At 29.2% G+C, this 26,938-nt stretch overlaps 3 protein-coding genes across 4 annotated transcripts; 1 reads left to right on the forward strand and 2 right to left on the reverse strand.

Moving 5' to 3' along the window:
- Positions 1–1,355: 1,355 nt before the first annotated feature.
- On the reverse strand, positions 1,356–8,408 carry LOC124945085 (pathogenesis-related homeodomain protein). 2 transcript variants are annotated; one of them, XM_047485456.1, is made up of 9 exons: positions 8,207–8,408; positions 6,946–7,999; positions 6,563–6,728; positions 6,290–6,413; positions 6,085–6,197; positions 5,439–6,008; positions 2,846–3,139; positions 1,890–2,090; positions 1,356–1,814 (listed from the first exon to the last, which is right to left on the reverse strand). In XM_047485456.1, the coding sequence occupies exons 2-9, from the start codon at positions 7,980–7,982 to the stop codon at positions 1,605–1,607; spliced, it is 2,715 nt and encodes a 904-aa protein (XP_047341412.1). In that variant the 5' UTR covers positions 7,983–7,999; positions 8,207–8,408; the 3' UTR covers positions 1,356–1,604. The 2 variants fall into 2 exon arrangements, with proteins under 2 accessions (XP_047341412.1, XP_047341411.1); XM_047485455.1 differs by having other exon boundaries at positions 1,356–2,090.
- Positions 8,409–18,353: 9,945 nt separating this feature from the next.
- Positions 18,354–20,575, forward strand: LOC124945487 (probable prolyl 4-hydroxylase 9). The gene is made up of 8 exons (XM_047485932.1): positions 18,354–18,781; positions 18,880–19,059; positions 19,266–19,423; positions 19,513–19,615; positions 19,859–19,954; positions 20,028–20,093; positions 20,179–20,298; positions 20,407–20,575. The coding sequence occupies exons 1-8, from the start codon at positions 18,635–18,637 to the stop codon at positions 20,491–20,493; spliced, it is 957 nt and encodes a 318-aa protein (XP_047341888.1). The 5' UTR covers positions 18,354–18,634; the 3' UTR covers positions 20,494–20,575.
- A 4,491-nt stretch (positions 20,576–25,066) lies between these two features.
- LOC124910589 (zinc finger protein ZAT10-like) lies at positions 25,067–26,002 on the reverse strand. The gene has a single exon (XM_047451260.1). The coding sequence runs from the start codon at positions 25,961–25,963 to the stop codon at positions 25,178–25,180; it is 786 nt and encodes a 261-aa protein (XP_047307216.1). The 5' UTR covers positions 25,964–26,002; the 3' UTR covers positions 25,067–25,177.
- Between the last annotated feature and the right edge of the window lie 936 nt (positions 26,003–26,938).

Raw genomic sequence — 26,938 nt, forward strand, 5'->3', positions numbered from 1 at the left:
ATGGATTGCAAATATAAACTCACTGTCTGCAAATATGATTGTAAAAGTGGGCATGAACATTTTAGGTATTGCGGGTGTTTGTTTAGATATAAGATATTTATGTCTAAGTAAATTTTAGTTAATGTTTGGTCAATTTATTTTTGTTTTATTTTTGTATAAACAGGGTGATTCATATAATATTGTAACTGATATAACCTAATATACAAAAAAAAAATCATATATATATAAATAATTAACTTATATAATTATATAGTATTATTATTTAATTATAAAATATTTATATGATGATTACTTCTTTTTATTAATTTAAATCTAATTAATAATAAAATATAAAATAAGATAAAATAAATATTAAAATAATTTATATAAATATAAGGATGAAATAATCTTTTTACTATTTTATTGTACTAACAAACAAACACAAAATTATAAAACTTATATAATTTATACCTCTTTTATTTTTCCAACCAAGCATTAATAATCTATATAATTTATACCTCTTAATATCCTATATAAATTATACCCATTACAATTTATACCTATATAATGTATCAAATTGCTCACTTAAAATATAAGTATTCTCAAAATTCATGCCATTCTAATTTTATAATATGAAAATTTTAATATTGTACCTATAAATTTTTTAAAAAGATATTCTATTTATTTTTAATAAATATTATTACCGTATTTTAAATACATATTAATGGAATATTTTATTTTTAAACAGGTTAAAGATTATTTTTTTATAAAAAAAGTCAGATTTTTCTAAAATATATTTTTTTTAATAAATCGGGTTTGAGTCGGGTCGAAGTATTTCGTTGATAATTTTAGATCATTCCAAAATTTTGCTATGCCTAATTCAAACTGAGGTTAAGAAGTTTGGGTTAAGTAAATTCTTACTATTTTAAATAATTTTAAAATTTTATAAAAATAGAGTGAATTAATATTAGTAACACAAAGTTGGAATTAAGGAAATTATCAACTAATTTAAGAGTGAAATCCCCTAAAAGAGAATGTTTCCAAACTAATTGATTCAATGACAACAAACCCAAATAAAATAAACCAAACTTTGAACAACCAAAACAATCAAGTACTCATTAAACAAAGACAACAAGCCAAAAAAAACATGAACACAAGCATAAAAAGGAAATGACAAAGAAGCCAAATATAGCATATATTGTATGAAGACCACTGCATCCTCCAGTTTGGGTGTTTTCAAATTTAGACAAAATGACACTGATTTTCAGTTGAAATTTCTTTAACAATGAATTAAACATCTATGATCTGTGATTCAAACATCCATATAATATAAAACTCATTTGACCACTTTTCAACATAATAGCAAACAAGAAGAATAAGAAGAAAAATAAATGTTGTTTTAACCAATTGAATCCAAGGTCTAAACAATTAAGTAAAAGAGAGTACATTATGCAGCAGTACATAAAATAAGTTAAATTGTATTCATACACTGTCTAGAAACTATTATGAAATGAATGAGGGATGGTTAAAACAGTAAACATCAATCCTCTAACTCTTTCTTTGCCAACCCATCCAAAATTAAAAATAAAATCTGCTTTTTCTTACCATCTTATACAACAACATCATCATTCAATTTTTCTGGACCGCCCTCTCCTCAGCCCCTTCTCAACAGGCGCCTCGACTGCTGACTTTGCCTCATTTTCAATGCTTGAATCCACTTTTCTTTTCGTGTTTCTCGAAGAGGAGGCCGCAGCAGCAGCTGCTGGTCTCTTCTTCCTTCCACTTCCTTGTTTTGACGCTGGACTCTTACTTTTAGCTGGACTCTCACTTTTAGCAGCAACTTTTTCTCGGGCAGTTTCTGCAGCAGCAGCTGCTGGTCTCTTCTTCCTTCCACTTCCTTGTTTTGACGCTGGACTCTCACTTTTAGCAGCAACTTTTTCTCGGGCAGTTTCTGCAGCAACTGCTTCCATGCGTGGCCCATTACGAAAGCTCCATCGTGCATTTATGAACCATTTGTTTACTTGATGTACTGTGATTCCCAACTCCATAGCCAAATTTTCCTTCAAAGATCGGTCTGGGTATTGATTTTCGTTGAACGATTTCAAAAGCCCCTGCAACAAATGAGGCAACAAATAAATTTATCAATCTCTATTAATGAAGGCTTATCCAATGTCCAAACAAACCATTATCAATCATCAATCAAATCATCCAATAAAATACCATTTTTACTTTTTTATAATTGTCAAAATATTAAACACGATATTTTAGTCATTTAACCTACATAATTCACTTTGTCAACAAACAAGGTTTCCCCACAAAAAAAAAAAAATAGGATTATTTTCTACCTACATCAAACAAGCTTTAGTGTTGAAACGTATCTATATGTATGCTATCAAATAAACCGAAATAAAAAGTGTTGCTGAATGGGGCCAATATGTTGGGTACAAATATATTTTTCTTATAAACTTAACATCTAGTGCATATAAAAACATGAATTTGTGAGCTGCTATAAAAAATCGGATTATTTCAAAGAGAATAAAAATCTTACATCAAACAAGCTCCAAGTTTAGTTTCGAAATGTACCTATATGTATGCTATAAAAGAAACAGAAATAAAAAGTGTTTCCAAATAAGGTCAATTCGTACACTATTTTTTTTCTTTCTAAACTTAACATCTAATGCATATAAAAAATGAATTAATGAGTTTATTACTAAACTTATAACTATTACAACACAATCAGTCTATAATTTACTTGGGCCGATATCAAAGGAAAAATATCAAAAATAGAAATTTGATATTATTTTCGATTATTATAGAACAAGAAACAAATTTTAAAAACGATAATTATTATTTGAGCTGTAAGTACCTGAGTTGCAGTTTCTCCAAGTCTTCTGGAACCCGACTTCTTAGCACTAGAAACTTGTTCAGACGAATTTGGACTTGATTCATGTAAACCATTTTTGTTTTCAGATTTCAACTTCTGACTAGGTGTTCCTCTCTTAGGAGTATGTACACATTTGTCCTCCTCTTCCTTCAAGCCTCCAGAATTTGTTGTTTTTCTTCCACTAGTTGAAGGAGAGTCTCTTTTGATACTTTTATTCTTCTTTCTCTTTGTTGAATTATCATCCTCCGAATCAGACGAAACATTTCCATAGGTCTCCTTGAATTGTTCAAAGCAATAAAATGTTAGCCAATCAAAGGAGGAAAATCATTTATTGAATTAAAATTGCCAAGAAGATCTTGGTACTGAATGAGCAAAATAAATAAAAGCAAATAACATAATGAATGTTGTACAATGTTCATTTTAGTACTCATTAGGTGCTAATTGGGCCGAGTTGATCTCTATGGGGCTTTGACAGGAGTTCTTACGAAATGGGATATAATTGTGAGATGCAAATTAGAGATATTTTAGCCTTGTGATGTAGGTTATTGATATTATTGTTAAATAATCCACTATCCAATACCAACACTTGTTCAATCAATTAATCAACAATTATTAAAAATAGAAGTATTATATAATTAGTTGATAATTATTTTTTGTGGTTCAAATAGTTATATTATCTTCATAATATTTCATTTTCATTAGGATTAAAACTTATTTTTATAAATAGGGTCATATTCCCTTAATGACATAATCATTGATTATATGAAAGAAGTCTATCCAAGTCGCGTCTCAAATTCTTTGAGTCTTCCCAATTCAAGGGGCTTTATCCCGGTTCTCTTGTGTAGAGAGCTAAAATTCCATTAAGGATCTCGTTTTCTAAAAGGGGAGCAATCCACGGGAGAGTCCTGACAACTGTCAGACAAGTAGGTAATGCCTTTGCACCAGGAGTTAGAAGACCGTTGACTTCATCCTCCACCATTACTATTTCTCTACGGACTTATAGGCCCTTATGTAGTGCATTCTCAATTTACATTGGGTAATGCTGCACTAAGTTTGCCAATTTTGGGCTCTGCGTATTGTATGGGGATCCGGCAAAATCATCGCCGATGATTGAACCTCTCATCATGTGGTGGGCGATTTGGAAAGAAAGGAACATGGGAACATTCCAGGGAAAAGGGAAAAAGCTTCAGGACAGAAATAATTAAAGGCTTTATACTCTGTGTTTGCTTCAATCCGGGAAAGAAGAGCCTCTACTGGATGAGAATTATTTGATCTTAGTGGCATCTAACATACCCTGTATTACTGTTTCTATTTCAGTTTTTTCCTCTTCCACTCACTATAATGTTTGAACACACACCCTTGCGCTCTTTTTTATAATGAAAGTTAACATTTCTCAATATTAATTTAATCTTCCTATTTCTTTATTGGATTCTACAAATCCAATATAGGGTTCAATTAGAGTGGTGACTCTAACCGATGAACTTTTTTTTAAGTTTATTTGATTACAATCTTCCTTATGTGGAGGTTATCTACCTTATGTGGAGGTTTTTTCTTCTTTCTCCACTTTCCCCTTTCTGATACATTATTTTGCTGTTTGTATTGTAAGATCTCGCATTCGCGACAACCCTTTTAATGAAAATTTAACATTAAATAAAATAAGAACTTGTTATATGTAGGTTTATTTGAAAATAATCTGATATTTTTGGGAGAAACTTGTTTGATGTAAAAAATGGTTTATTTGAATTATTTGGATAAAAAGACCTAAATATCACAAGTATTTAAAATTTAAAATATTTAAGAATAAAGTAATAGTGGTTTGTTTGGAAATAATCTAAAATAATCCACATCAGACCAACTCCAAATATATAAATGTATTATATACCATTATGGGAATAATTCACCACGAGGGATTTATTGAGAAAATAGATGAATGATACCATTGAGGATATATACTCATTATATGAATGATATTATAAGTGTTCTAAATGGAGGGAGGCAGTGGTGGGGCGGTTAATGACCACCAACTGCCTCGGCTGCCTAGACAATGCCGACAAGGCAAGGAGAATCACAACGACAACAACAAAGAAGAGGAAGAAATAGTTGATTTCACTAGACCTACTATAGGGATGAGTTTCTATTTTTGGTTTTTGGTCAGAACAGATCGCACTTCATTCATGCGAGTTTAGCTTCTGAGTTCTTAAAAAAAGGGTTTCTTAAGTTCATTAAACAAAATGGGCTTTCACATGAAAAATAGGAATAGCGTGCTTCACTGCCTTAGACCACCTACATCACCGCCTCCTTGCAAGGTGAGGCGGCCAACACTGAATATTATTGAGGATATATACCCATATATATACAAGAGAAGATCCTCTTTATTAGGGATATATATCACCTACTTAATTCTAATGATAATTACTGAAAATAAAAGGTTTATATAAATAATCCTAAAGTTGGTAACTATATTATCTATAAGCAAGTTTGAATTTCCACCCTTCATAAAATAAAATAAAATAAGGTGTACATGCATAGCAAGTATCTCTATGGATAAAGTACAAAAACAAACAAGAAAACTTACATCTTGCAGCTTTTTGTAGTCTAGCCTTTTCACTTGTCTTTTACCTGATGAAAGTGAAATGTCACCTTGCGCAAGATTGGATTCCTCCATTAAGGATTTTAGTTCACCATTTAAGGAGCCTTTTTTGTTGGACCTTGTGTGGTCTGCTGAAATAGATACAAGTTCCTCTTTAGGTTTGTCTTCTGCCAATATACCACCAAAATCCTCTGAATCTGATGAGAAATCAGAGCATGAGCTTTCAGAATTAATTTGTTGATCCAGATCTGGAGCATCGGGATTATAATTATCATCTTCTGAATCATCAGAAGATAAATTCACCTCCTGCATTTTATCTGGTGAAGCCTCATCAGAAGATAAATTCAACTCCTGTATTCTATCTGGTGAAGCCCCGGTACCATCAGAAGCAGAATAGAAATCAGATTCATCAGAACTTGATTCATCTCCTTCTCCCATTTCAGCATCCACATCCAAATTATCAGGCTTATAATCATTATCCTCAGAATCATCAGAAGGATAATCCGATATATCATCCAGCTTCTTACCAGAGGATGCAACTTCGGGAAACACCTTCTGCATATGAGAAAAGAAATATTCAGACAAAATATTAAGTTGTTAACAAACAAATGGTGTTTCTATTGTCAATGACCTCCCAGCTGTCCAGAACAGAAAGGTTAGTTCCTTGTGAATTGTTAAGAAAGTCAATGCAGTCAACTTTACAATCACAACCAGGGCAAAGCCACCCCTTGTCATCTGGGGGAACTGTAAAACAAATGAAAGAAGAAATACATTAATAATGATCAAACAAACTAGAAAAAAAAAAGTATCTTAATCAAGTGAGTTTTGAACATTACTGTCTTCTTTTAAGAGTGGTGGATCTAGACACATTTGGTGGAAAGCACGTTCACATGCACCGTCACAGAGTATTATATCATTATTTAGTAGTAAATCTTTTGATCCACATTTAGCACAGAAGATCTGTCATGGAACAACATATGTCTCAAATTCAACAAGGAAATTGTGATCGGACAAAGTTCAGTTGTGTGAGCTTGATGGGTTAATTTGAACATCTATCCAATTCTTAATCTATAATTTTTTAAGTATGAATTATAAGGAGAAATGCTCACATCCTCACTATCAATTTCTCCTTCTGAGTCGAACAAAGATTCTGGTAGTTTTCCCACTGCAATTGATGAATCGAGGCCTTTGAATAGATCTCTTATTTTCAATTTAGTGCGAACAATTTCAGATTTTGCCCGTTGTATCTCCTCTGCTAGCTTTACTTTCTCTATGCTGCAAAATCATCAAAAAGTTAACGAAAGCTTCTACTAGACTGCACATTATGACAAGAAGAAATGAAAGTTAATAGTTCATGTACACTTCAGAGATATACATGAATTGAAAATATAGATTAAGTTGTAAAAAATGTCCTGGTTATATTAAAGTTACTTGAACACAAAAGACTCGCAAATAAACATTGGTTAAATTCTAGAAAAAAATATTGACTCACCTCTGTCCTTTCCAACCTTCGCCAGAATAGGCATCTATTAAGTTTTGTTCATAACTCATGCGCTTTATTAAGTATTTCAGATGTGATCTAGCTCTAACAAATTCATTAACTGGAACATTATTTGCCTTCTTTTTCTTCCTTCCCTTCATTGTCTTCTCGCTATCAATACTTTTTTCTGTAACACTAACAACAGGCACCGGATTTTTCGGTTTCTCCGGTAACCTTGAACGCAAAATTCTGGGGCTGCCTCTCAAAACCCTAGTTGACTTTGTATTACCTTTACCTCTTGGCTTGACAGAACCTTTCTTTTCAGTTTTATTAGCAGGTTCACTTTCCATGTTATCAGAATTACTATTTGTCGCGTCACCTTCATTTGGCAATACAGAGTCCTCCGTAGAAAGCTTTCTCTCTTCCTCGCCTTGAAATGGCAAACCAGATTTCTTCGGGCTAGAATGGTTCTCATCGTAGGGTATGGGATTCATTTTCTCCTCCACGTCACATTCAGAAGGCGCTAGACAAGAATTCTTCGTGTCATCAGGTTTAAGTCTCAAACCCGAGTGTTCCACATTAGGCATGTCCTCTTTCACCGCATCATTTTCCTCACCCGCAGTGGCAGATTTCATGATTTCCTCACTGAGATTTCCTACAACAGAATGCTGAGGAAGTTCAAGACCAACACAACTTGACTCTTCTGTAACACTTACTCCACCAAAACTCTCAACAGTTAAATCCTGCTGTCGCATTAATACTTCACCATTACATATCACGCCATCAACAACAGGTAAACTCAATTGTTCAGAACTCGAGTTTCTCACTCTATCTTCAAATTGATGTCCAAGTTTCCCATTGCTCGACGCTTTAGTCGAACTTTCAGTTTTAGACTCCTCAGTTTTAATACCATCAGATTTCACAATCTCAACACCTACAGATGCCTTGTTTTTATCTTCCATAACAACATCATGAGTTCCATTTGTTAATTCCTCCTCTTGAGCCGAAGTCTTTTGCAAATCCATAAGATTCTCCTTGGCCAAATCCATGTCAGACTATATCGAGTCTATTCACAAAAATATATATAAATTACATACAGCAATTCCAAAAGAACAGTCTGAATTGTAAAACGAAAATGATATACTTGTTTAATTAGTGAAAGCTGTCTGTAAGATTTGGGAACGGCTTAGATCTAGATATGTATGTAATTGTAATAGTGATAAAGAAGAAAAACATGGAATTATTGAGAGAGATGTGTGTAGAAGAAGCTTACCTGAAATTGTTGAAGTCATACATACATACAGAGAGAGAGCTGAAGGGAAGAGACAATAGATAGGGTTTATTTTTGGCCTTTGAGCGAAGAAGAAAACACGGCTATAGATTTGGAGAGAGAGAAATTGCGGGAAAGCTAATCTGTCTATATTAATGTTGAAGAGAAATTCTCTCACCGCCGATCAACAATAAAGCAGCGGTGGTCCCAACGCTAGTTTATGCTTGAATTAAGGACTTACACTTGTCCATTGGGCTCATGGCCCATCTCTTATTGGGCCTATACTTCCAAATATTAACTCTCTAGGGTTTACAATAAATAATAATAAATTATTATTATTATTATTATTGTTATTATTAAAAAAAGATAGGAAAAGGAAATAACTCATGACACAAGTAGGGTTTGTTTGAGAAAATGGTTTTTTTTGTTTTTTTATGGGTTTTTTTCAAACTTTTCTTTGATAAAACTAAAAAAAATAGATTTTAAAATATGAAAATTAATTTATGTTTGAGTTTAGAGGATATGGTTTAAATGAGAAAATTGTAACTTAGAGAGAATAAAATTATAAGATAATTTTGATATTTAAATGAATTAAATTATTGTTTAGATTGTTGGTATGATGTTTAAGTTTTGAATAAAAATTGAGTTTTATTTCAATAACCAAACATCATACAAGCTATAGGGATGACAATGGGTGGTTCGGCTCGGGAACCGCATTACCATTCCTGTCCCGAATTTATTAGCCCGCCCTCCTGCCTCAATTAAGAGGGATCAGGGAAAGAACATGCTCAAAATCACGATCAATTCCTTTTTCAAATCTTGCTGCAGCTGCACGAGCCCTTCCCGTGTGCCACAAATGATCTACGAACAAGAAGAATCTTAGAACAAAATGAGAGGTAGATAACCAACTTCTAGGAGACACTTTGTAGGAACTACCCGTAATAACGAACTTGCAAAATGAATCTCTTTATGATAAAGAGATTCGTCGTTCCTGACCCTGCTTCACCTTAATTGTTATTTGTCTGCCCATGGATTCAACAGCAGTTTGAAAGGTTGACCTACTCGGGAATCTCCGGATCTATGCTTATTTTCAACTCCCGCACGACGCTTGTATTGCTCTCCTACATCCCCGTTTTCACGGTTTAGGCTGCTCCCATTTCGCTCGCCGCTATTACGGGAATCGCTTTTACTTTCTTTTCCTCTAGCTACTAAGATGTTTCAATTCGCCAGGTTGTCTCTTGTCTGTCATTGCACCAAGCGAGCGTCATCTTTCTTCTCAAAGTTTCTTCTCCGTTCATCGCTTCTCAACTTTACAAATGTGTACTTACTCCTAAGTAAAGTTGGACATCGTGCCAAATAGTCGTATTCGACTCGAGCAATTCGTGTCAAACTTTTAATCATATTGTGTTGTGTCGAAACTTATTTTCAGTTGTGGTGTCTTGATCCACTCAAAATATTATGATTAACGGATTCATATATGTCGTGCTAACTCGAGTCAACATCATATTTATGTGTATCGTGTTAACTCCTGTATTATATTGTGTTAACTATAACTAGTCAGTGTATTGTGTCTATTAATTTATTATTTCAACTAAAAAAGTTAAAGTTAGTTTAATAGGTAAGCTACCAGATATATCAAATATGTGCAACAAAAATGATCATGTAACCGCTGGCAGAAGCGTTTGGCGGGAACTATTCATACGCCCAACTCATTCGGTCCGCCACATCTTGTTGGTGACTATTGGGGTTAATGTCTTTCAACAGAAATGTGGGATAGGCGTTGTGCTTTTGTACAGCCCAAAAATATTCGAGAAAGCTGGAATTAGCAGCGACAAACATAAATTATCATGACATCCTCCAGATTTTCTCCAACTTCGATGGTCGATTCCACGATAAATTGGTCGAGAAATTTACTGATGAAAATCCTAGAGCACTAAAACAGGCTATCAAGTCACTTAGTCGACAGATCTCAAGGTACGTTTCCACTAAAGATTCTATCTGGTTCAGTTCTAGTGACGCCTCCGCATTCCTAGATGCAATCGACGATCTCTTCAATGTTGTTCATGATTGGACTCTCATGTCTTGTGAACCGCTCGTTGACGCTTTTCAAGATTCGGGCTTCAAAAATTAAGCATAGAGGAAGTGCAGAAGATGGACAATATATGGACAATATAGAGAGATGGAAAAGAGTTGTCAACGTCGCGTTTATGATCCTTTTCCCAAGCGAGCGCCATTTTTCTTCTCCGTCTGCCGCTTCTCAACTTTACAAATGTGTACTTACTCCTAAGTAAAGTTGGACATCGTGTCAAATAGTCGTTTTCGACTCGAGCAATTCGTGTCAAACTTTTAATTGTATTGTGTTGTGTCGAAACTTATTTTTAGTTTTGGTGTCTTGATACACTCAAAATATTATAATTCACATATTGGTTTTGAATTTAAAATATAAAGTGTTATTAGCCTAATTGGTTAAAAAGTTGTACTCATTTTTGTTAGGTTGCGAGTTTGAAACATATCTATAGCATTTTTAATTTTATTTTTAACTGTTTTAAGTTTATGGGCGGGTCAACCCGCAATCCGACCAAAATATTCATTTACTCTCACATATATATCCAAATTAACCACATCTCTCGACCCAGCAATCCGGACACTTTCAAAATTATGCACCATTATATATGTATATAAATTAGTTAGTTAAAAATGTCTCGTGTTCATCAAATTTTGATGTTCAAATTAAAATATAAAGTGTTATTAGCCTATTTTGTTAAAGAATTCTACTTGTTTTGTTAGGCGAGTTTGAAACATATTTATAGCATTTTTAGTTTTATTTTTAACCGTTTTAAGTTTATGGACGGGTCAACCCAAAATCCAACTCAAATATTAATTTATTCTCACATATATATATCTAAATTAACCACAGCTCTCGACCCGGCATTCCAGACACTTTCAAAATTAAGCATCATTATATAGAGAGATTAGAAAAAGATATATTTGTACCAAACATATCATGGCCCCATTTAGCAACACTTTTTTTCGACTTATTTTGTAACACATATAGAAACATTTCTAACATTAAAACTTCTTTGATGTAGATAGAAAATAATTCAATTTCTTTTGTGCAAAAACCATGTTTATTGGACAAAGTGAATTATTTAGATTAAATGAATATTTTTTTGTTTAATATTTTGAATAAAAATAGTATTTTATTTGATGATTTGTTAAGGGTTTTTATTTGGATATTGGATAATCTAGCTTCTATCAATTATCCATATTGATAAATTTATTGGTTGTTATTTTTCAAAGAGCTGTGTGAAGAAGCTGGTGGGAATTTGTAGGGGTTTTTGAAATCTTTCAACGAAAATCAATACCCATAACGAACGAACTTTAAGGAAAAATTGGCTATTTAGTTGGGAATTACAGTACATCAAGTAAACAAATGATTCATAAATGCACGGTGGAGCTTACATAATGGGCAATGCATGGGAAAAATTGATACACAAACTGCCCGAGAAAAATTTGCTGTTAAAAGTGAGAGTTCAGCGTCAAAACAAGGAAGTGGAAGGACGAAGAGACCAAATGATGTTGCTGCGGCGGCGGCCTCCTCTTCTTCGAGAAATGTGAAAAGAAAAGTGAATTCAAGCATTGAAAATGAGGCAAAACAGGCTCGTCGAAGAGGCCCCTGTAGAGAAGGGGCTGAGGATGGGGCGGTCCCAAAAAATTGAAGGATGATGTTGTTGTATAAGATCGTATGATAGGTGATAGGCAGATTTGTCTACAATAGTTTTGAATTGATGTAAAATTGTTATTTGGTAGAAGATTAGTACTATCCCTCATTCATTACGTAATAGTTTCTGGACAATGTATGAATACAATTAACTTATTTTATATATGAATGTTTGAATCATAGATGAAGTATTTGTATGACATGTTTATTTCATTTCCCAAAAAATTGAAGTAAGAATGTCGTCAAAGAAAACCAAAATGTTTACGTTCTCTGAAAATTTCGAGTTACATAAATATGGTAGCTCCTTGAGATCCAAAAGTCCATCAATTGCATGTAATCTCATTTAGTTGTTATTGTCTTTTTTTATTTATGTTGTTATTTTTATTTTTTCTTTGATACCATTGATTTTTTTACTAGTATATATAATGAATTGTCATTTTTAGCATCTCTAGAAAGGGTTTTAAACCTCAAAATAATAATCAAAACTTAAATAGTTTCAAATTGTTTTAATTTAATTCATTTGTTAAATTAAAATATTGATTCAAACAATTTTATAGAAACTCAAACAATAACTTAAAAATAAAAAATTATCACACAGATTCGATTCAAATTTAAATAATTGTCATACTCTTAACATTATTTTAAAAAAATAATTAATATAAATACACCCAAATAACTATATCTTATTTAATTATTAAAATTTTATTTAATATAAATACACCCTGCATATAAACTTATAAACTGACCTGGTAAGATTTGGGAAATGGAACGATTCTTTCTTTTATAAATAAACCGACCTGATTAGTTCATCGATTTTGTTTATAAACTTTTAAGTAATAATAAAATTGCAAATTTGTTAATTTATTTGAAGATTATTAAATTAATATATAAAAAATGAGTATTTTCTTAAAACTAGGGTTCATGTCTAAATTTATTCAGTTGCAAGGATAATAAAAAATGTCAATATTATTAAAACATCTCTATCAATAACCAATTTTTTTTTAGGTAATTATCATAGTCATGATCGTAGAACTCTAGTTTTATGTATTTGGTCGTATTTATTATGACCCAAAAAATATTGATCATAAATTAAAAAATATTTTTTTTTTTATTTTAAAAAAATAATAAATATTTTTTAAATATAATAATAATATTTAATTTCTAAATTTTATACATAATAATGTTTTATAATTTTTAATGGAAAAATGGTGATTATAAAAAAAATTTGGACCAATCAAAGTCTGACAAATGACAACATTTTATTAGATGGGTTTGGTTGTGATTTTTGTAGCAATTTTAGCATTATTTGTAATTTAAAAAAATAAATAAAATATATCAAAATTAATAATTTTTACAATTTTTGCTGTAATACTAAATTATTGATTTTGATCCGAATATGAAAGTTTTCGAAAGTTGAAGCGTAATAAATAATCCAATCGAGTGACAAAATATGAAAGTTTTAAAAATTAAATATAATTATTATATTTAAAAATTATTTATTATTTTTTTAATTTAAAAATAAAAAAAAATATTTTTTAATTTATAATCAAGATTTTGGATAATGTTAATCATAAAACTTTTATCAAAAAATTGGTTATTAGACCATCCTTATCCATGACCAAATAATGGTTGACGTTGGCCATGGATGATCATGTCAATTTATTATGAGCAAATGTTTGGTCATTTCATGACGAAAACCATGTCAGAAAACCATGTCATTGGATCTTTATTTTTGTTAAATTATAACAAAAATCACAACCAAGGTCATCTAATCAAATGCATGCTGTCATTTATCAGCATTTGATTGGTTACCTAAATTTTTTTATCTCTTATCTTTAAAACTTGATTTTAATATTATTTATTATTTATAAAAAACAAATTATATCAAAATTCATAATTTTTCGAGATCTATAAATAGATACTACTATTCCTATATGTCGGAGCACAAAAAAATCACAATTCTCTCTATTTTTACTAATTATCCTCTTTTGTTTACAATTATCCATAATTAATATATATAAAAACATTATTATATATAAAAAATAGAAATTAAATATTATTATTATATTTAAAAATTATTTATTACTTTTTTAATTTAAAAATAAAAATAATATTTTTTAATTTATTATCCGGATTGAATTTGATTGGTCATAGATAAACACAATGACCAAAATTTTGGTCATCGTAACCAAAAAACAAAATAAAAATGAATCGTGAATAAGAATATTCTTATTTACCCATTTTTGGGTCATGATCATGGTTCATAAAAAGAGTTTATAATCAAGATTTTTGTCATTGTAATCTTAGTCATGAATTAAAAAATATTATTTTTATTTGTAAATTAAAAAAATAATTTAGTAAAAAAAGAAAATCATGATTTTTTGTGCTCCTAATATATATATATATATATATATATTTATATTTAATTATAAATAATATTAAAATTGGATTTATTTTAAAGATAAGAGAAAAGAAAATCTGAATAATCTACTAATAACATTTGATTTGATAACTTTGGTTGAGATTTTTGTCAACAAAAACCAAGACCCACATGATTTTGGTCAATGATCAAACATTTTGTCACTATAAATTGAGATGATAAGATGGTCTTAACCCTTCCAAATCGTTGGTCAGATAAGTCATCGTTGCCGTATGATTCCAAAAATCTAAAGAACCGACTGGATCAAATGTAAGAAAGAAAGCGAAGCGTTCCAGAGATATAATCCCCGGAACGAAGAACACTTACAAATTCCAGATGATATATGCCTCCAGAACAAAGCCGATAAGAAATTGAATCTTGCAGCTGAAAGAAGAGGCAAATATGAGATTAATGAAACGAAGCTAGGTTTTAGATCAGTTCTATTCATATATATATATATATGAAATCAAATGTAAGAAAGAAAGTGAGTCGATCCAGAGAATAGAAATTCATAAGGCTCAAATGAACCACTTCCGATAATCAAATTGATATATGCCTCCAGAACAAAGCCTACAAGAAATTAATCCTTACAGCTGAAAGAAGAGGCAAATATGAGATTAACGATACGATCAGATCTATTCATATATATATATATATATATGATATCAAAGAGAATAAGAACAAATCAAATGTAAGAAAGAAAGTGAATCGAGTAAGAGAATAAGAAACTCATCAGGCTCGAATGAATCACTTCCGATATCTAATTGATATATGCCTCCAGAACAAAGCCAACAAGAAATCGATTCTTGTAGCTGAAAGAAGAGGCATCATCTTGAATATGATAAATGAAACGAAGACGGAGAGATTCAAAGAAGATTGATCAGACGGCCGAAACCCTAACAGTGGTGATGAATGAATATGCGAAAACTAATCGGGGTATTAAAAGAGGCGATGAGGAGCGGCGGAACATTTATTAGGGTTTATTAACATACCTCTGAAAGTCGAGGAATTATTAATATGCCCCCCATACTTTTGGCTAGTTTGATTTTTGTGTATTTGTTTTAACTTGCCATGTGGGAAATTCAAAGGGAAAACCGAAAATGGAATATCACGAGGATTAATGAACTAAAGAAGGCCCAGATATGGAGACAGGAAGGAAGGCCTAATTTCGAAATCATGAAATTCTAAGCCCATGCCAATGTTAAAATTAAGGTCGAAGTCAAGTTAATAAATGAGCTCAATTGGCCCAACCGATGACCCGACACAACAACAACAACCGACCCAAGTTTCAACATGAAGTAACATGTGGAACCTTCTAGCCGTGGGACTTGAAGAAGAGAAGGGATAAAACCTTGTTTTTTGTTTCATAATAGTTTTTAGATAGTGTATGAATACAATTAATTTATTTTATGTATTAAAAATTGGTAAGTGTTTAAGTGTTTTTATAAATTTTGAATAGAGTTTCAAAGTTCAGTTCTAATTCAATCAAAAGTTTCCATAAGGATTTAGGGGTGTTTCCATAAGTTTTCATGAACAAAAATTGTATTTTTCACATTTCGGATCAAGTGTTCTTTAATACTACATGAACCCAACTTCAAACTAAAAAAAATTCTAATAAAATTTGTTTATACATTTAAAACATTTTTTATATCTTTATTAAGTGAGACCTTTTAAAATAAAAAAGTGGACTATTAATTTAATTTAATTTATTTGATTTACTTAATCACTTATTTCTTTTGAGATTAGAAAAAAAAATTGTAAGTTATAAATTTTAATCTTCAATCAAAATACATTTTTACAACCACTTCATGAATCCCACCTACAATATATATAATTAATTCAAAATAATAATAATAATTAAATTTTACTAAATAGAAACTAAATTAATTAATAAAATAATTTATTAATAACTAATATATTTGTTTCTAAATTTATAAATATAAATTTATTTAAATTTTTAAATTGATATAGATTCAGAAAATCAAAATAATAATTCTGTAAATCTTAAGATTATATATTTATTAGAGTAAGAATTTAATTAATTTAAAAAAACATACTTCGTCATTAGTTTGAAATTATTTATCTAAAAAAGTATTCAATCAAAGTACATTTAAATTTGTAGAATTTACACAAAGTTATATCATTTTAGACGGATAGTGATGATAGTGATGTGAAAAATGAATATTAAATCAAAAGGAGCGACAGAGGAGTCAAATTGGGAGAAGAGATGTATAAGGAATGACATGGTCACTACATTATTGGCTTAAATAAAATATAAAATGTGAGGGGGTGAGATAAGAAATAGAAAATTTATTAATTTTTAAAGTCGGAATGTGGGTTGACCCGCACATAAACTTAAAACGATAAAAATAAAAAATGCAATATGTATGGTTCGAACATACAACATAACAAAATAAGTACAACTTTTTAACCAACTATATTAGTAGTACTTTATATTTTAAATTTAACACTAAATTTCATTAACACGGGACATTTTAACAATATAAGTTAATTTTTTTAAGTTTTAACTAACTAATATATATATATATATAATGATGCTTAATTTTTAAAGTGTCCGGATTGTCGGGTCGAGAGCTATGGTTAATTTGGATATATATGTGAGAGTAAATGAATACTTCGGTCGGATTGTGGGTTGACCCGTCCAAAAACTTAAAACGGTTAAAAATAAAATAAAAAATGATTCAAACTTGCAACCAAATAAAATAAGTACAATCCTTTAACCAACTAGGCTAATAACATTTTATATTTTAAATTCAACACCAAATTTTATGAACGCGATATATTTTAATAATATAAGTTAAATTTTTTAACTAACTAATCTATATATATATATAATGATGTTTAATTTTTAAAGTGTCCGGATTGCCGGGTCGAGATCTATGATTAATTTAGATATATATGCGAGAGTAATGGATACTTGGGTCGGATTGTGAATTGACCCGTCCATAAATTTAAAACGGTTAAAAACAAAAAAAATGCTATAAGTATGGTTCAAACATGCAACCTAATAAAAAAAAGTACAACCTTTTAACCTACTAGGCTAATAACACTTTATATTTTAAATTTAACATCAAATTTGATGAACGCAAGACATTTTAACAATATAAGTTCAACTTTTTAACTAAGTAATCTATATATATATAATGATGCTTAATTTTTAAAGTGTCCGGATTGTCGGGTCGAGAGCTGTGGTTAATTTGTATATATATATGTGAGAGTAATGGATACTTGGGTCGGATTGTGGATTGAACCGCCTATAAACTTAAAACATTTAAAAATAAAATTAAAAATACTATAGGTATTGTTCGAACTTGCAACCTAATAAAATAAAAACAACCCTTTAACCAACTATGCTAACAATAATTTATATTTTAAATTCAACACCAAATTTGATGAACGCAGTGGTTCATCAATAGTTTTTAATTAAAAATGTTTTAGTGATCGTTTTGCAATGTGAAATAAATGGATATTTAAGTCGGATTTTGGGTGGATCCACCCATAAACTTAAAACGGTTAAAAATAAAATTAAAAATGTTATAACATTTTTTACCGTAATATTTTTTTCACGATTTTTTATATTAATACTCGTGCTGCACGGGATACATGCTCATTTAAGATAAAGTTACAATCCATTAGCGGTGTTTAATTGTTGGGTTATTTGAATTCTTTAAATATTTTTTTTTTTAGCTAATTCAAAAATTGAATGGAATTCAATTTTTTAAAATAAATTATATAATATATAATAAAAATAAATTCGAAACCAACTAGAAAATCAAATATATTGTATTTAAATTCAATTTAATTTAAATTGAATTCAAAAATCTAATTCGATTTATTCGATTTGGATAGGATATTCGGTTTGATATTGAACTTAAATTATTTATTTGGTTTACATTGAAGTGAGTTTTAACTTTTTTAACCATAGTTATTCTATTATTAAGAACTTGTCAAAATTGTGAAGGTCATCATCCATCCATCCACCCACCCACTTTCGTCTTCTTCGTGTCTATGCTGATTGATGATGAGAAGGAAAATACACAATTTGAGAGAAACGGGACAAAGAAGACTTCGACGTCAAACTTGAAGAAAAACTCCCGCCATTGCCGCGTTCAGACACCACCACCAATTTCAGACAAAAGACCCAGTCTCAGATAGAGAGAGAAACAAACAAACAAACAAACAAAGACCTCTCTCAAACACACGCAGGGCCAGCCAGCCAGCCAGAAACCCTCATCTCAGCTCCTCCTGTTGTTTCTTCAATCCAACATTTATGCGTAACATTGATCCACACATGAAATACTCAAGAGGCAAGAGACTTCTTTTCTTCAAATCCAAACTAGGGTTACCTACCATCTTCCTCCTATGCTCCCTCTTCTTTGTCGCTGGCCTCTTCGGATCCACTCTCCTCTACCGACCGGTTTCATTTCTCTCTCTCTTTATATCTATCTATCTATACATATAATCCTAGGGCACCCAAACAGAAACACTAACGCTCTGCTCTCTCTCTCTCTACAGAATACGCCGGCAGTTGAATCGGAACCCAAATGGCAAGAATCCGTTTCGGATCCTAGATTAGTTGAAACGGTCGAATCATCAGAGCGGAGGGTGGTGGAAGCTGTCGAGGAAGAGGAAAATGATGTTTCAATGTCTCATGGAACGTCTGGGGAGGACAAAATTTCCCCGATCGCCTTTCAGGTGCTTCAATCTACATCGTTTTTTTCTTTGGCAATATGGGTTTGATTGTTTTTCAATATATGTGTATGATGATTATGTAATCAGAAATCTTTGGTAGGTAAAATTATGCTGTCAATTGGATGGGAGGTCCCTTAATGTGACCCCTTATCAATCATATTGAAAACAAGGGTTCAATTGTGTTACATTTATGTTGAATTTTTCTGCAGATTTTGAGCTGGGAACCTCGAACTGTCTACTTTCCTAATTTTGCATCAGCAGAACAATGCCAAAGTATAATCCAAATTGCACAACCAAAGTTAAAGCCATCATCTTTAGCATTAAGGAAAGGAGAAACTGCTGAGAGTACCAAAGGAGTAAGAACAAGGTATCATCTAGTTATATTTTCAGCATTTGAATCTAGTCTATTCCAAGTGAGTTATAATTGTGGGTCGAAATCTCTGTTCCTTCCTGCAGTTCAGGAACATTTATCAGTTCAGATGAGGATGAAACTGGAACATTGGAGGCAGTTGAGAGAAAAATTGCAAGGGCTACAATGGTTCCAGCAAACCATGGAGAGGTAAATAAATAAATACATCTTTGATTTGATCTTCAGAGATATAAGTATTAAAGATTCAAGAAGCGTGAAAATTAAACATTTTGAATTTGAAACTCTGTGGTGATGAATATGGAGCAGACATGCCATGAATGAATATATAGTGTTCATAACTGCTTGTCTTGCACTGAAGTTTGAAATAGTGAAATCTTTCATTACAGGTCAATTCTGAGATATTGTGAGTAATGCCAGATCATAATATTGCAGGCATTCAATATTTTACGTTACGAAATTGGACAAAGATATGTTTCTCACTATGATGCCTTCAACCCGAGTGAATATGGCCCACAGAAGAGCCAAAGGGTATCATTATCAGTATCATCTTTACTCTTTTTTTACACACAAAATTAATTTTATTAACTCTCCATTGTTGCAGTTAGCTTCCTTTTTGTTATATTTATCTGATGTGGAAGAAGGTGGGGAAACTATGTTCCCATTTGAGGTAAGGTTTTTAGTATTATACAGTTCCAACAAATGTGGAACCAGGTGTTGGTGGTTGGTTTATTTGGTTTCTGAATTGTTGGTAGAATGGATCGAACATGGATGGGAACTATGATTATGAAAAATGCATTGGTTTGAAGGTGAAGCCAAGGAAAGGAGACGGCCTTCTCTTCTATTCGCTATTTCCAAATGGCACAATCGATAGGGTAATTGGAAACGAGTCATGTTATTAAGAAATTGACATCTTTGAACAAGTATATGAAATTTTATTTCACTTCTGTTGTGCTGAAATTTAATCATTTGAATGATTGCAGAGATCTCTCCATGGAAGTTGTGCTGTTGTTAAAGGGGAGAAATGGGTAGCTACTAAGTGGATCAGAAATGAAGAACAATTTGATTGATTTATTTTGTAAGAATAAATAATATAATATCCCATATTTTTGGGTGGTGTTTTATTATAATATAACAATGGCATACAATTAATAAAATCTTATTACCAAGATCATTAGTTTTGTATTTTTTTATTTTTTTTTATATCCCCACATTCATTACTCTTGTTAGCTAAACTAATAGATTGGATTATTACCAATAACCCACTTAGAGTATTAGAACAAATTTATAGATTTTGTTTGTTTGTTTGTGATTAAAGTATTACTTAAGTAGTAGGACAAACAATCATAGCTTGATCTGGGTTGATTTCAAATAACTTGTTTGACATAGGTTATAAGAAATTATGTTTTTGGAGTTATTTTAGTAAAATAAATATTAAGAATATAAATACATTAATTAATAAATAAATAAAAGGTTTTTTAATATTTTAATTTAGACAGGTAAATTTGATATTGAGTTATTTAATGATGATTTTAGATCACTCAAATCAAACAAAGCCTAGTTAGATAAGATCAAAGATTAAAGACACAATACAATTAACATGAACTATTAGAATTATACATTCACAAACAACAACAAAAACATGTTACATATAAAACATTAAAATAAACACCTAAAACTTGTTTGATATTATATTATTTGAGATTTTATTTTTGGAATTAAAGGAGAACATGGCCCCTCACATCTATGATCCCGCTTAAACTTAAAGCATTTTCAAATGAAATTGAATTAATGACATTTTAGTGACAATTAACTAAATTAATATATTTTATTTTTAAAAATATATTAATCTAACTAAATTAATTTAACACAGTAAGATAAAATAAGTTGGTCAAATTAACTTTATATTTATGAGTGTTTATAAGAAAATATAATCACAGTACACATGATTTCTATTATCCACATAAAATAGTAATAGAAAGAATAAAAAAATTTATTTTTTTAGGACATCTTATTTTATATTTTAATATTTTTTAAAAATATATATTTATATTAAAAATAAAAATAAAATCGTTTAAACTTAACAAAATCATTACATTACATGAAATAAAAATAATTGTTCAATAAGTTATTAAGCTCGTAAATTCTTGAGAGATTAAGTCTCCGATAGACTCTATTACTTTCCTGAACAAATCTTAGAAAACATCATAATAATAGTATTATGAATGATACATATCGAAAGACTACGATTATTAAAAGTTCGACGATTTTATCCAACCAGATAGTCCACCAAAAAATAATTAGAATGATAATTTAAATATTTAGGCCTATCATATAGTTGTATTATTCCAAATTTCTCAAAAACTACCCAAAGACTCGGACATCACCCAATTAATTCCAATAATACTTTACAAAAGATTTTCAAATATTAGTCACACCGACAAAACAAAAGTGAGTGAGTAGCCAATTCAACATTTTTGTGACACATACGACAACGATTAACTATAATACAATTTTTTTAATGCACATATCATTTGTTAGAATTTTACCAATAATAACGCTTCATCAAAAAACGAGATATTTGATGGAATCTTTGACTCCAAAGTTTTTCCCAACAAAAATGATATGACATCATCTTAACGAACAACTTATATCAATGTTCCACATTAAAACTATTAATATATTGTCAACATAACGTTTTATTTAGACGATAACCCTAATTGCGTCATTCTAAAATTAAACTTTATTATGTAACGAAGTCTCCATAATATTTAATCTATTTTTATATTTAATTTGACTAGTAAAATCACTTCTTTTTGCATAACATCTCATGTTTTATATTTATATTAGCTAAATAAATTTTAAATGGTAAGAGATATAGATATATATCTTAGTTTTTATAAATTATAAATTATTTATTTATTAATGACAATTTATAATAATTTGTATCAATAATTATTAATATTAACTAATAATTATTAATTGATTTTATAAAATATTCTAATATTAATTAAATATTATAAATCCTATTGAATTTATAATTTTATGAGTTATAAAATAGTCAATATTTTAGTAAATTTAATGTCTAATAGTGTAATGATAAATTAATTTAATGTGTAGGTCATTGATAATAATTTTATAGATACAATATGTTATGGGAAATGGCAGAAAACACATTTATGCTTTTATCGTTTCTTATATATTATTTAGAGTAATATATAACAAATGAACAATTTTAAGTTGGAGGAATTATTAATAAAAAGAGATAAAAGACCTTTTGAATTATGCTTAATTAATAAATACTAATCACTTAATTTATTAAACATATACTAAAATAGTTAACTATACAATATATGTAAATATTATCATTTTAAAAATAATAACATAGAGAATAAAAAAATCAAATAACAAAATATAAATAACTAATAAATGAATGAATAAATCAAATAAAACATCATTAAAAAAATTGTTAAGCAATGTGATTATATTTTGAAGAGAAAGATTGAAAATGAAAAAAAAAAAAAAGATTTTATTTTATTCAATTATAAATGCCCTTGATAACTTGGTTAACTATTGAGAGACAATTTTAAAGTGTACAATAACACTGTATTTAAATTGTTTAAAGATAAATTAAAAGGGTTAATATTTTGCATGCTTCACTAATAAATAAAAATGACAATTTTGAAATTTGAAGTAGCTAAGATTATGTTTTACAATGCCTCACTAATTTAATTTATTATGTTTTAGGTAATTAATTTTAGTATTTAATTATATTATTTTTATTCTAAATTATATTTTATTTCTTATTTGTGTAGATATAAAGTTTGAAATGTCATTGTATTGACTGTGAAAGATTAATGAAAAATTACTATTGAGCAATAATTAAGGATAATTTGTAATTATATTATGTTATTTGATTTTGTAAGACTAAATAATATAGTTTAACAACATTTTAATTTATTATGTTTTGTTATGTGTATTTTGTATTATTTAATTAGATGGTACTATCTATTAAATTAAAATAATAAGTCAACAAGGGAATATTTTAAATAAATATAACACAATTGTTATTTAATTTAATTTAATTTTTTATTTTAATAAATATGAGAATGTTTGAGAACAAAAATAAATAAATAATTGATTTTTTTTCACATTTTTTATATATATTAAATTAAAAATGTATATATTCTTTTAAAATTATAAATAAATATATATAATAATAATAAATTTATATATAACAAATATATTAATAAATTTTAAAATTTTATTTATAATAATTTAATAATAAAAATTTGAACATAGAGAAATTATTAAATATTTTTTTAATAATAAAAAATTGAAAAGAAATAAAATTATTAAATTGTGACATATTCAATTTTGAGAGAAAATATTCCTTTCTATTTCTATGGTAAAGACGTGTAAAATGTCATATCATTTATTTAATGTCCATTGGATTATAAATTTTTACCCTTATCTATATCATTACTTTTATTTATTTAATTCAAACTGAATAAAGGATAAGATAAACATGAAAAATAACTATATATAACAAATATATTAATAAATTTTGAAAAGTTATTTATATTAATTTAATTATAAAAAAGTAAAGAAAGAGAGGAATTACTAAATACTTTTTTAATAATAAAAAATTAAAAAGTAGGAATTTATTAAATTGTGACATATACAATATAAAATTAAAGAGAAAAAAATATTATCAATCAATGACAAATGACAAGTCATTTAGTGTCCATTTGATTATAATTTATAAACACAACTCAAACAGAAGAAAGAGATAAACATGAAAAATAATATATATATATATATATATATATATATATAATTTTAAAACATATTAATATATTAAAAAAAATAAAAAAATTATTTATAAAATTTTAATAATAAAAAATATAAAAAGAGAAATTACTAAATACTTTTTAATAATAAAAATTTAAAAAGAGGGAAATTATTAAATTGTGACAAACAATATAAAATTCAAGAGAAAGGAATCTTATTAGTAATATATCTACTTGATTTACAATGTCAGTCATATTTATATATATGGTGTCATATTTATTCAGTGTCTTCTAAATTTGTTGGTTTCATTTTCATTACTTTTATTAAATAACTCAAACCCAAAAAAGCTTAAGATAAACATGAAAATTTCTTGATAAGACTATTATTTATTGCAAAAATTATTATACAACTGCCATATAATACAATAAACTTTAACAGATTGCCATAAGACACAATGACAATATACTTAATGATTAAGGCAAATAACCATTTTCAAAAACTTGTTCAACTAAAAAAAGAGTAATATATATAATATTTATAATTTTTATATATATATATATATATATATATATTTGTAAGCTTAATGTAATGTTTTTAGTTATTTTTAACACATATATTTATTATATTTGGTTAAGAAAATAATGTATATAATTTAATATATTTAAAAGATTAAATTTATTATAAATCATAAAAAAAAAATTAAAGTTATTTTTTTCTTTTTTAGAATGACATCCACCTCGAAATAGTGCTTTTTAATAAGAATTGATTCTGAACTCAGAGATTTTTATTATTTACTTCGTCTACAAGTTGAGTTAGTCAAAAAAAAAGAATTACATGACTAAGAAAATAGAGAAACAATTGGGCAATAATACAATCAAAATATCAGATAACAATGAATTAAAAAAAAAAGAATCAATAAATTTTTGATAATCCTAAAACAAAAGAATGAACCAAGAAAATTCAGATCAACGATAAACGCAGTTTCTTAGAAGAAGGCAAAGGACTTTCAACTTCTTGATCGCCGCCGCCAACGCCAACGCCACCGCCAACGCCGCCGCCGATTATTCTTTTTCCATTAGAAACCAGAGTAAGCTCCAACCCAATATCCGGCAAAGCAGGCAAATTCAAATCAAAATTATGCCGTACGATTCGACTCGATTTCAAACCATCAGAAGACGACGACGTCGTTAAACCGCTCTTCGCCGCACTACCACTACTATTATTAATTACGCCTTCGTAATGTCTACGCTTATGGCCGCCTAACGCTTGACCTGTAGTAAACACTTTATGACAAACAGAACATTCATGTGGCCGGCCGCTAGGATTCAACGGATTAACGTAATTACCAACGGAATCAGTTACTGGAATCGAAGGTTGTTGTTGTTCTGTTTTCAGATCTGGAATTGGAGCTGGTTTCCTATGACTCGCTTTATGTCCACCTAGGGCTTGATAAGAACTGAATGATTTATCGCATACGCTACACTTGTAAGAGACAATACCCGATCTTAGGTTTCCGGCCGCAGATCCGACGGTTAAAACAGGAGGAGTAAAAGGAACGCGATTATCGCGAGAGAGCATGATGAGAGTGAAAGCAGTATACTCTTCTTCGGACATGAAAGGCGTTTCGCTTCGTGTACGCTTTGATCGCTTCTTCTTCGTCAATAGCTCCATTGAATGTGAATCAGCGACGGCGACCGCGGATTCTTGTATGTGAATCGGCGATTTGAGAGCTTCCATGGCGGCCATTAGAGCTTTTGTATTTTTTTTAGAGAGAGAAAGAAAAGGTTGAGTATGAAGAATTGAGAGAGTGAAAGTGGAGAGTTCTTATTTATACTAGTAGTTTAAGGAAGTTGCGTGTGAAACGGCCCAAAGCTAATTGATGAATTTTTTAATTAAATAAATAAAAACGAGATAAATAGAATGAGTTGTGTTTGGTTGAGAGTGGACTGGATATGTCTAATTAATCAGCAGTGACGTATTCATGTCAGTCAAAACAAACACGCTTATTTTTGAACTACTTTGACTTCGTCTAGGTTTTTAGACTTTTATTTTTATTTATTTTTTTAAATAAAAAACATTTACTAGCTTAGCTTAGCGTGGAAGACAAGCTCGAATGTATTAATATTAAATTTATTTTAATCATAAATTTAATTGGAAATTTATAAATTTAATTGGAAATAATAAAAATATGAGTAATCAATAATAATAAATTAGGTGTTGTTTTATTATTTATTATTTTTATATTATAATTTGTCGTTTTTACTTAAATTATTTTTTATTTTAATATATATAGACTTTTCCAAAAAAAAAATAATATATATATATATATATATATATATATATATATATATATATATATATATAATCTTTAAGTTATTTAGGTGATCTTTTAAAAAGATATGACTTACCTAGATATTGACAAATATATACAACGAGGATCTTGTGAGTTTAAGTCTAACTAGAAAATATATTATCATATATTTGTTTCATGATTTGAAGTTCATATTAAGATTATATTATCGTATATTTGTCTAACTAAAAAATATATTATCAGATATTTGTCTAACAAATTTTATATTGTTTTGGAAATATTTATTTTATATTAAGTTTAAGATCCTCAAATTTTAATTTCAAGATATATGATTCTATGAATATGAGAACATGGAAATATTGATTACACCTAATATATTTTTGAAAATAGTTCGTTAAATAATATTAGTA

The sequence above is a fragment of the Impatiens glandulifera genome, chromosome 7 (assembly GCF_907164915.1).
Source record: "Impatiens glandulifera chromosome 7, dImpGla2.1, whole genome shotgun sequence".
NCBI classification, from domain to species: Eukaryota; Viridiplantae; Streptophyta; class Magnoliopsida; order Ericales; family Balsaminaceae; genus Impatiens; species Impatiens glandulifera.